The 12294-nt window shown below is 39.2% G+C and overlaps 1 protein-coding gene across 2 annotated transcripts; it reads left to right on the plus strand.

The window, feature by feature from the left end:
- Positions 1–4665: 4665 nt before the first annotated feature.
- LOC119486148 lies at positions 4666–9515 on the plus strand. Of its 2 annotated transcripts, XM_037766037.1 has the most exons (5): positions 4666–5281; positions 5718–6730; positions 6885–7040; positions 7358–7450; positions 8265–9515. In XM_037766037.1, exons 2-5 carry the CDS (start codon positions 5738–5740, stop codon positions 8571–8573), a joined length of 1551 nt encoding a protein of 516 aa, XP_037621965.1. In that variant the 5' UTR covers positions 4666–5281; positions 5718–5737; the 3' UTR covers positions 8574–9515. The 2 variants fall into 2 exon arrangements, with proteins under 2 accessions (XP_037621965.1, XP_037621964.1); XM_037766036.1 differs by lacking the exon at positions 4666–5281 and having other exon boundaries at positions 5574–6730.
- The last annotated feature ends 2779 nt before the right edge of the window (positions 9516–12294 follow it).

A 12294-nucleotide genomic window follows, 5' to 3' on the forward strand; every position in this document is an offset into this window, starting at 1 on the left:
CTATATACTACTAGTACTACCTCTATATACTACTAGTACTACCTCTATATACTACTAGTACTACCTCTATATACTACTAGTACCACCCCTACTGATCACACCTAGTACTACATCTATATACTACTAGTACTACATCTATATACTACTAGTACTACTAGTACTACATCTATATACTACTAGTACTACTAGTACTACATCTATATACTACTAGTACTACATCTATATACTACTAGTACTACATCTATATACTACTAGTACTACTAGTACTACATCTATATACTACTAGTACTACATCTATATACTACTAGTACTACTAGTACTACATCTATATACTACTAGTACTACATCTATATACTACTAGTACTACATCTATATACTACTAGTACTACATCTATATACTACTAGTACTACATCTATATACTACTAGTACTACTAGTACTACATCTATATACTACTAGTACTACTAGTACCACCTCTACTGATCACACCTAAATAAATAAGGTGTGAAATGCAAAGGGAAAAATCGAGCAGAAATAAATAAATGAATTAATACATACATTTAAAAAATAAATATAAAATAAGTAAAAAAATAAGTGCAAAGAGAAATTAGTATATTTGTAAAATAATAAAAATAAATGCATTAATAAATGAAAGGGAAAATTAAACAGAATAGTAAATAAATAAGGGAATTAATACCAAGATAAATAAATAAAGAAGCAGAAATATAAATGTATGTCACATTCTATCAATTAATGGCTACATTTATTTGTAATATTAATTTTGCTACATTTATTGACATATATATATATATATATATATATTTATTTATCGAGTCATTTATTTATTTTGCCAGGTTCCGTCCTCCATAATGCTTTACATGATATTGCATTTAAAAATAATAAATTTGTATATTTATATTTTACAATATTTCATCAGTATGCAACTTATACTTAACTCTTATTCATTAGAATATAACATATGTGTATCCTTTGCACTTTAACTGCAATCTACATGTCTATTTATATATACGCCACATACAGACGTAGGCAAAATTGTTGGTACTCTTCCGTTAAAGAAAGAAAAACCCACAAAGGTCACTGAAATAACTTGAAACTGACAAAAATAATAATAAATAAAAATGTATTGAAAATTAACTAATGAAAATGAGACATTGCTTTTGAATTATGGTTCAACAAAATCATTTTAAAAAACAAACTAATGAAACTGGCCTGGACAAAAATGATGGTACTCTTAACTTAATATTTTGTTGCACAACCTTTTGAGGCAATCACTGCAATCAAGTGATTTCTGTAACTCTCAATGAGACTTCTGCACCTGTCCACAGGTATGTTGGCCCACTCCTCGTGAGCAAACTGCTCCAGCTGTCTCAGGTTTGAAGGGTGCCTTCTCCAGACTGCATGTTTCAGCTCCTTCCACAGATGTTCAATAGGATTTAGATCAGGGCTCATACACTGAAAAAAGTGCAACGACTGTGTCATTCATTTAAAGTGCATTTCTATATTGGTCTGATTGAAAATCATGCTTTCTGGTTTAAACCAGTTTTTTTCACTTTGCTTTAAAGTAAATAATACTCCCCCTGGAGTAAAGTAAAGCAATAATTTAACTCAAATAGTATTTTCACTTCAAACCAGAGATGTTCATGTCACGTGACCACATGACGTCACATCAGCTCGCTCCTTCGTGAAGTTTGCTGTCCGCCATTACCCGCTTCAACAGAGAGGACGGCTGCTGCTCAAGAAGACTCTTTTAAACAAGGTAGGAACTCTGGATTGTGTTGTTTTTAGGGGCACATGTGTTTTCCGTGTACATTTATGGTTAGTGGCAGGATGGACAACTCTTTTACACTGTCTCTTGTATTTTGCGCGGTTGTTAGCTAACACTAGCTAAACCAGCTAATCTGCTTTAATGTCTCATGTAGAGAGAAACCTTTCTTTACCAACGCTTCACTAGTGCTAAGTCAATACTGGAGCTAATGCTAATGCTGTTAGCTAACACTAGCTAAACCAGGTTATCTGCTTTAATGTCTCATGTAGAGAGAAACCTTTCTTTACCAACGCTTCACTAGTGCTAAGTCAATACTGGAGCTAATGCTAATGCTGTTAGCTAACACTAGCTAAACCAGCTAATCTGCTTTAGTGTGTCATGTAGAGAGAAACCTTTCTTTACCAACGCTTCACTAGTGCTAAGTCAATACTGGAGCTAATGCTAATGCTAATGCTGTTAGCTAACACTAGCTAAACCAGCTAATCTGCTTTAGTGTCTCATGTAGAGAGAAACCTTTCTTTACCAACGCTTCACTAGTCTAAGTCAATACTGGAGCTAATGCTAATGCTAATGCTGTTAGCTAACACTAGCTAAACCAGCTAATCTGCTTTAGTGTCTCATGTAGAGAGAAACCTTTCTTTACCAACGCTTCACTAGTCTAAGTCAATACTGGAGCTAATGCTAATGTTGTTAGCTAACACTAGCTAAACCAGGTTATCTGCTTTAATGTGTCATGTAGAGAGAAACCTTTCTTTACCAACGCTTCACTAGTGCTAAGTCAATACTGGAGCTAATGCTAATGCTAATGTTGTTAGCTAAAGTCATTTTCTTCACATGAGAAAAGTGCTCGGGAGAGGCCTGGCTGTTATACCGGGAGACCGGGAGACCGGGAGACCGGGAGAAGGGTAGAGGGCCGGCGGGTCTGGACATGTTTCTACCAGGGCGGGGCTGGGCTCCTCCGCCGCTCTCACACACAGAGACACACAGAGACACAGAGACACACAGAGAGACACACAGAGAGACACACAGAGAGACACAGAGACACAGAGACACACAGAGAGACACAGAGACACAGAGACACACAGAGAGACACAGAGAGACACACAGACACACAGACACACAGAGACACACAGACACACAGAGACACACAGAGACACACAGACACACAGAGACACACAGAGAGACACAGAGAGACACACAGAGAGACACAGACACACAGAGACACACAGAGAGACACAGAGACACACAGAGACACACAGACACACAGACACACAGAGACACACAGACACACAGAGAGACACAAAGACACACAGAGACACACAGACACACAGAGAGACACAGAGACACACAGAGACACACAGAGACACACAGACACACAGAGACACACAGAGACACACAGAGACACACAGAGACACAAAGACACACAGAGACACACAGAGACACACAGACACACAGAGACACACAGAGAGACACACAGAGACACACAGAGACACAGAGACACACAGAGACACACAGAGACACACAGAGACACAGAGACACACAGAGACACACAGAGACACACACAGACACAGAGACACACAGAGACACACAGGGACACAGACACACAGAGACACACAGAGACACACAGAGACACACAGAGACACAGACACACAGAGACACACAGGGACACACAGGGACACAGACACACAGAGACACACAGAGACACACAGAGAGCTGCAGCAGCAGATCCAGGTGAGGAGGACTAGGTGAAACTCCGCGGACACTTTAACGTTACTGAATTGACGACCATAATGAACGTTACTGTAAGTGTCATAAACCTTTGGAGTAAAAACTAAATCAATTTATTAAAACTTGTGTTTAACAAACAAAACCTAATTTGACGGAGGTGACGCACGTTCACCGGCCGTCTCTCATCCACAGCCGGTCTGTTTACTGCCTCAGCTCTCTCTCTGGTTACTGCATGGAACCTCGTTTATTTTAAAAGTTAGGTATCCCATGTCTGAAAAGGCCAGAAAAACCATGCAGCTCCTCTAGACTCCCACCTCCCTCTATCAGGGTACCCTCCAGACCCCCACCTCCCTCCATCAGGGTACCCTCCAGACCCCCACCTCCCTCTATCAGGGTACCCTCCAGACCCCCACCTCCCTCCATCAGGGTACCCTCCAGACCCCCACCTCCCTCTATCAGGGTACCCTCCAGACCCCCACCTCCCTCCATCAGGGTACCCTCCAGACCCCCACCTCCCTCTATCAGGGTACCCTCCAGACCCCCACCTCCCTCTATCAGGGTACCCTCCAGACCCCCACCTCCCTCTATCAGGGTACCCTCCAGACCCCCACCTCCCTCCATCAGGGTACCCTCCAGACCCCCACCTCCCTCTATCAGGGTACCCTCCAGACCCCCACCTCCCTCCATCAGGGTACCCTCCAGACCCCCACCTCCCTCTATCAGGGTACCCTCCAGACCCCCACCTCCCTCCATCAGGGTACCCTCCAGACCCCCACCTCCCTCTATCAGGGTACCCTCCAGACCCCCACCTCCCTCCATCAGGGTACCCTCCAGACCCCCACCTCCCTCTATCAGGGTACCCTCCAGACCCCCACCTCCCTCCATCAGGGTACCCTCCAGACCCCCACCTCCCTCTATCAGGGTACCCTCCAGACCCCCACCTCCCTCCATCAGGGTACCCTCCAGACCCCCACCTCCCTCTATCAGGGTACCCTCCAGACCCCCACCTCCCTCCATCAGGGTACCCTCCAGACCCCCACCTCCCTCTATCAGGGTACCCTCCAGACCCCCACCTCCCTCCATCAGGGTACCCTCCAGACCCCCACCTCCTTCTATCAGGGTACCCTCCAGACTCCCACCTCCCTCTATCAGGGTACCCTCCAGACCCCCACCTCCCTCTATCAGGGTACCCTCCAGACCCCCACCTCCCTCTATCAGGGTACCCTCCAGACCCCCACCTCCCTCTATCAGGGTACCCTCCAAGCAGTGAATCCGCTCAGATTAGCAACACAGGGAGGGATTGATAGTACGACAGGTGATTGACAATTTTCTGTGCCCTACACATTTTTTAATCCAGAGTTACCGTTTTGCTAAGAGGAATATGTTAGTTTATATGGTGACTTTGCTCTTTTTGCTCTTGAAACAACATGTTGTAATATAAATATTGTGAACTCATATGAATATTACTTTTCCTCTTTTTAAGCATAATCAAAAATGATGAGAATGGATTGAGTACTAGACGGTGAGTATCGATTAAAGAGGAAGAATTCATATCACATGCTCTCATCTGTCAGTATAATGCAGTATACTGTAATACCACCAGTATGTCTAAGGCCTAATTAATAAATTAGAGTCTGTAGTGACAATTATGGACAATGCTAACTATCCCAACAAAAAATTAAATGTGAAATCTCACCTATTGCTTTGTGTTTACAGGTTTGCTGTTGTTTCCTGAAAAGGTCACAGTTTAGCCACATTGCTGAATTTGGTAAGTCCCAAAATGAACAACAGTGAACATCATTTTCATGTATGTTTAAATAGGAATGACAAACCCAAAATAGAAATGCAGCACTTTAGTGAATAGCTTTGTACTTACCACAGATGTATAGGCCTACTTACTAATGCAGAATGTAAATGTAATTTTAATAATTTCAGTTGAATTAGTAATGTAGTGGAAATTACATGTCAGTATGAACATTTATTTGCAGGTTCACTTCATATCAGTATTTTTACATGTTTTATCTATTATTATATTTCAAGAATTATAAACACAAATAATGTATACATTATATAGTATCCTGTGTATAATATTGTGAAAAGGAAGAATTGTGAATCAGTGAATTTGTGAATATGAATGAGATGTAAGTTAATGTCCGATTTTGCACTCCAACTAACACTACTGTTTTTATTCTTACTTTTACTAGATCCTTTTGGATGGGCTGCCATGGCCGTGAAAAGGCCAGCCAAGTTGCGCGTTATTCTGAATCCTGATGACACCAGGAAGCTAATTCTGCCTAATGGAATTCCAGAGACGATGGAGCAGCTTATGTATGAAGTCAGGAAAGTGTGTGGGTTAAATGCGAATTTTAGACTGCAGTACCAAGACAGAGACTTTGGAGATGCACTAGTGAACTTGACATCTACTGCGGAACTTGAGGATTTTGCAACTGTCAAGGTCGTCCCCATAACTGATGATTGCAGCCAAGAATTAATTCTCAATGTCTGTGAGGATTTAGTGTCAACTCAATCAGATGACACAGAGCTCCTGTCCACACCCTCCAGCACTGTCTCTACAAGAACTCAGATGTCGCCAAGAGAATTTCCAATACCAACATTTTCCTATGACACTGAACTGCAGTTAGAAAAGGGAAATGCCGTGTATAGGTCAAACAAGACAAGGTTGACACTGAGTTCAAAAATAAAGTCAGATATTCTGGAAAAGGTAGCTGAAGAGATATTCGAGTACAAAGCCTACCCAACAGATTCTGACTTCAGTGACGTTGCCGAAGCACTAATCAAGAAGCATCCATGCCTCTCTGAACCTGGTTCATACAGCGGTTGCTACGGGTGGAAGCAGCGGCTGAAGACAAAAATGGGCAACTACCGAACTCAGCTCAAGGGCATCGGGTGTTCTGAATTACTTGCAAATTCATTGAAGTCCAAAGCTCCAGAGGATGCATTGCCAGCAAAAAAAGTAAAGAGACCTAGGAGAGGAGAGGCCAACCACATACCTGACATTCCAACTGGAGAGACCCCTGAAAAATTAGAAAATGAGAGACTGACACTTTTAAGCGAAGTGAAGAAGCGAAACAACCGTGCAGTGATAAAGGACAAAATGAACAAGACCTTTTCACTGCGAAGACAGGACATTGTGGGAAAAGAATCAGGAGTGGAAGAGTTGAAAGTTAGATGGCCTGCATTGTTCACAATGGATGAGGTAAGTAACTTCAGTGGTGGCCTGTAAAGTAAATGATATTATCCCCTATCATAAGAAACTTACTTGATGTCAAAAATAAGATTTCACACACCACACCGCTGTAATGTAACGTGTAATGTAAGAACATTTGCATGTGCTATTTTGTTTTTTAAAGATTAATGCTGAATTCATGAGGATCACAACTGTTCCACTTCAACCGCGATTCCTGGCGTCCTTGGACAAGCACCACAGCAAGCTGATTGACATCATCAGAAACAAGGGAGGAGTTGTCAGGGAGAAGACCCGGAACATACTGAAAGTTCTTGATCAAGTATGTACTGGTACATACAATACACAAAAATGTGCCTTATATCACATAAATAGTAACATTGTAAATAGAAGCAATAGTGCTCATCTTGTCAACACATTTGATTGTGGAGTTAGATTACACGTTGGAAGATGTACTACGTTTATCTTCTCAGTTTGACGGGCCTTTTAACTGGTTTGCTAAAAGCATTTGTAAATCACAATCGCTGTAACTCCCATATGTGCATTATGTAGTGTTTGAATCTTCAGGTTACACCGATAAGTTGCAAAATTGGACAGCATAGTTTTGCATTATATGTGTGTGTTTGTGCTCTCACCTAGAGCCTCGAGGTGAATCAAAAAAGAGAGTGTCTGCTGAAGTGCCTTATTCTGTACCTTGGGGAAGACGTGGACAAACTTATCAAGGAGTATCTGGTAAGTAGTTTTGCATGAATCACTTAAGCTTTAGACAAGATAAAACATTGAATATTCAAACTTTAAAGCTCATATACATGGTGTCAGTTCCTATAAAAATAGTCAAGCGTATCATACATTCATGTACCGTACATTTGACTATGCCTATAATTATTGTGGAGTTCTCTGCCCCCCCAGTGGTCATTAATCCTCACGTTTTTTTAGAATTTAATATGTCTAACACAACGACTAAAGTGTATGTGCTAGTTTATATGTAATATTTTGTAAAACGCTATAGTGTGGCTATATTTGGCTGGAACGTATTAAGATATTTTAAGTGCAGTGTGAAATAATTGTCACTTCAGAGCAGCAGCAGTGCAGATGGAGCAGCAAAAGCCTGAACATAAAATCAATATTATATCCAAATATTGGATTGTGGAAAGTGTCAGTCTGTGGCCAGATTGAAATTAATGAAAATATGAAGACACAAGGCAGTTGTATCTTTTAACATTATAGTGAATCTTATAGTAGTATGTATGCTACTGTATTGTACTATTTAAGATGTTATAACTTTTTGGATATAGCTATTATTAATACGTGTACCAATGCTTTACTTGCGATAAAGTCAAATGTTTGCTATGAGGAAAATATTTGGAGGAGCTGCCATTAATCTGCTGGACTTTGCAAGTCCTTAACATTTTAGCATCACTAGAACACCAATTTTTTATTGAGATTTGATTGCGATAATTGTTTTTATAGATATTTTCTTGTACTGGTACATCAGTCAGTGGTTTCATCAGAATAACTTTCTCATAAATGTCTTGTCTTTTATCAGGTTGTGCAGAAGGATGAAGCTGAAACCGAGCTTGAGAGGTGTACAATGGCAGTGTTTGTCATCAGGGAGGAGAAGGATCCTCTCCAGCCACCACATGACATTGGGATTGTTCTTGAAGGTGTGGAAGTCCTTAATGAGTTGCCATCGGTCGCACATGCATGTGCCATGTTATTTGGCTTCATCTATGCTCTAAACTTGAGCTATCCAGGTGAGCTCAAATACACTTTTGATGCACTACAGAAAATATTCATGGAGATAGAGCCAAAGAAAATGACACGCAAAGTGTGCAGTCTGAGTGTCAAGCTCTAAATACTGGATCAATCAAGAAAGACATTTGGATACAGCATGTTTTTTGTTCTGTTTTATAGCTTGTATTCAAATACATTCCAAGATGATGGAAGAGTTTCATTGTTAATTGTAAATAAGAGAGAGAAACAGACTTTAATTCAAAACTGGCTCCAGAGGATGCATTGCCAGCAAAAAAAAGTGGAAAGGCCAACGACATACCTAACAGAGACTGTCACTTTTAAGTGATGTGAAGAAGCGAAACAACTGTGCAGTGATAAAGGACAAAATGGACAAGACTTTTTCACTGCAAAGACAGGACATTATGGGAAAGGAATCAGGAGTGGAAGATTTGAAAGATAGATGGCCTTAATTTCTGATTGTCTCTGTTAACAGAATTATTTCTGTGGTATAAATATTGTGGCACTGTTATTAACACTGAAATGTGAATAATGCTAAATTCACAATGACCAGCAATTCAGTACTAGTAATGGTAATGTTCTTAAACTGACTTATGCACAAAAGACCAAGCTTTGTTCATAGATTGCACCCCCAGCAATTGAACTGCACTTTTCCTTGGTTGTTTTTTTGGGTCTCTTGATCTCACATTTGTAATGGTTCAAAATAATGTGACATTCATACATTCTGGTCATTTTATCAAAGGATAGTTAAGTTTTAACACTGTTAGAATCTATTTTTACACTTCTTAATGGCTATTACATTACATATCTCAGGTTCTAAAGGAGAGATGTACAAACCCGTTTCACATGTTAAGATATCTGTGGTTAAGGTTACAGAAAGGTTGCATAAGGTTTAAAAAACATTGAAAAGATCATGATTTATTTGATTTTATAGTTACTATGTATTTTTCCTCAAGTGTTGAGTATACTTGCTAGCTTTATTGGCCGCACAATTCATTGTGGGTTTCCTTTTTTGGGTTGTTTTTTTTTTCTTTTTTTTAGTACATAACAGAAAAGGTGATGCATATTTTAAAAAGACATCACAATAAACATTTAGATATTTGAAGAGAATATTCCTGTCTTTATTAATAGTAAACTAAACTAAACATTGTCTGTAACAAAATGTTTTTTGAATTTGATCTTATGTGAAAATTCTACTAGCTTTTGTTTATGTGAAAATGTAAGTTGTAAAAAAGCAAAAAATGCTATTATATTGACACAGATAAAGTATCATTTTGGCTTGCAACTAAAGAAAATATATTGATTAAGGTAAATTAAAATTTTAGTTTGTTTGTACTGAATCAGAAATTTGACTTGAGAAAACTTAATAAAATTAGATGTAACAAATTAACTTGATTTTTTTTAAGTTACTCCAAAGTAAAACTCTAAGTTGTAACAAAGTAATAAATTGCATGTAACAAATTAAAGCATTTTAATTAGTTTATTCCAAAGTAAAACTCTACTTGGATGTAATGGTAAATATTAGTTTTTTCCAAATTGAAAAATTAAGTTGTAACAAAGTAAAAAAAAATAGTTTATGGTCTTCATAATAAATAATCTTTTTACTTTGTGTGAATGTAAGTTTTTGACTTTGGCCAAACAAATATTTTGATTTATATTAAATCATAATTACGGTTTCAACCAAATCATAAATACAATTTGAGAAAAACTAATAAAATTAGATGTAAAAAATTAGAGCAATTTTTTTAAGTTGATCCAAAGTACAATTTTTTTCAGTGTAGAAGGCCACTTCAGAACAGTCCAATGTTTTGTTCTTAGCCATTCTTGGGTGTTTTTAGCTGTGTTTTGGGTCATTATCCTGTTTGAGGACCCATGACCTGCAACTGAGACCAAGCTTTCTGACACTGGGCAGCACATTTCGCTCCAGAATGCCTTGATAGTCTTGAGATTTCATTGCACCCTGCACAGATTCAAGACACCCTGTGCCAGATGCAACAAAGCAGCCCCATAACATAACCGAGCCTCCTCCATGTTTCACATTAGGTACAGTGTTCTTTTCTTTGGATGCTTCATCTCTTCGTCTGTGAACATAGAGCTGATGTGACTTGCCAAAAAGCTCCAGTTTTGTCTCATCTGTCCAAAGGACATTCTCCCAGAAGCTTTGTGGCTTGTCAATATGCATTTTGGAAAATTCCAGTCTCGCTTTTTTATGATTTGGTGTCCTCCTCGGTTGTCTTCCATTAAGTCCACTTTGGCTCAAACAGTGACGGATGGTGCGATCTGACACTGATGTACCTTGACCTTGGAGTTCACCTCTAATCTCTTTGGAAGTTGTTCTGGGCTCTTTGGTTACCATTCGTATTATCCGTCTCTTCAATATGTCATCAATTTTCCCCTTGCGGCCACGTCCAGGGAGGTTGGCTACAGTCCCATGGACCTTAAACTTCTGAATAATATGTGCAGCTGTAGTCACAGGAACATCAAGCTGCTTGGAGATGGTCTTATAGCCTTTACCTTTAACATGAAGGTCTGTAATGTTCTTTCTGATCTCCTGAGACAACTCTCTCCTTAGCTTTCTGTGGTCCATGTTCAGTGTGGTACACACCATGATACCAAACAGCACAGTGACTACTTTTCACCCTTTAAATAGGCAGACTGACTGATTACAAGTTTGAAGATACCTGTGATGTTATTTACAGGACACACCTTAGTTTAATATGTCCCTATGGTCACATTATTTTACATCTTTTCTAGGGCTACCATCATTTTTGTCCTGGCCAGTTTCATCAGTTTGTTTTTTAAAATGATTCTGTTGAACCACAATTCAAAAGCAACAGCTGATTTTCATTAGTTAATTTTCAGTAATTTTTTATTTATTATTACTTTTGTCAGTTTCAAGTTATTTCAGTGACCATTGTGGGGTTTTCTTTCTTTAACGGAAGAGTACCAACAATTTTGCCTACGTCTGTATATCCTCATTTGTATATACTGTCTTCATCTGCACTTTACTAGATTGTACTCTGGTTAACTGCATGTCGTTGTAATTCTACTTGTACTTGTACTGGTACTTGTACTTGTACTGGTACTTATAGCCTACTCTGTGCAATGATAAATAAAGTTGAATCTAATCTAAGCTATATAGGACTTTTATAGATTTGTATTGCCGTTTGTATCCCAAATCCACCAGAAACCTGCTCACTATTATATCTCAGTAACTGAACTACATCTCATCTTGCCTATTTATTTATATATTTATTATTTTTATTTACTTGTATTATGGTGTCCTACAGTATGTAGTATTATGAGCCATTTATTATCTTTCATTGTTCTGTTGTGACGACTCTGTCTGCCTGCTACTTGGTTTGTGTGGGCAGGTACTGGAGACGGGCGTGGCCGTGGCTCCTCAGTGAAACAGCAACACCTGAGCTCATCAGCAACACTGGCTACACCTGTGACCTGAGTCCTGGGTGACAGAGCTCTTTTAAAACCCCTCGTGGAGCTCCTTGAGACCCATTTTGCTTTTCCATGAAACACATTTTGACTCATCACAGTAGGAAAAGCACAGATGTAAATAATGTAACTTAATGACGGCTGAATTCCTTTGAGCTGCTTTGATTAGTCTACTCGTTTCTGGTGCATGCTGACTCACCGTCACTCTTCAACAGAACGGAGCCATCTCTAAGTGTTATTAGTGTTATTAGTGTTATTAGTGTTATTAGTATTATTAGTATTATTAGTAACACCTGTTCCTTTGATACTATAACAAGTCAAAATGTCTGCTGTGAGAAAGAATAGAATAGCATATTCTAAAGGCCTGTCTGGTG

The sequence above is a fragment of the Sebastes umbrosus genome, chromosome 4 (assembly GCF_015220745.1).
Source record: "Sebastes umbrosus isolate fSebUmb1 chromosome 4, fSebUmb1.pri, whole genome shotgun sequence".
In the NCBI taxonomy this organism is placed as follows: Eukaryota; Metazoa; Chordata; class Actinopteri; order Perciformes; family Sebastidae; genus Sebastes; species Sebastes umbrosus.

Coding starts and splice junctions, on each gene's coding strand:
- LOC119486148 (XM_037766036.1), top strand. CDS start 5,648: ATGAGATGTAAGTTAATGTCCGATTTTGCACTCCAACTAACACTACTG. Junction 6,731..6,884: donor CATTGTTCACAATGGATGAG/GTAAGTAACTTC, acceptor TGTTTTTTAAAG/ATTAATGCTGAATTCATGAG. Junction 7,451..8,264: donor AACTTATCAAGGAGTATCTG/GTAAGTAGTTTT, acceptor GTCTTTTATCAG/GTTGTGCAGAAGGATGAAGC.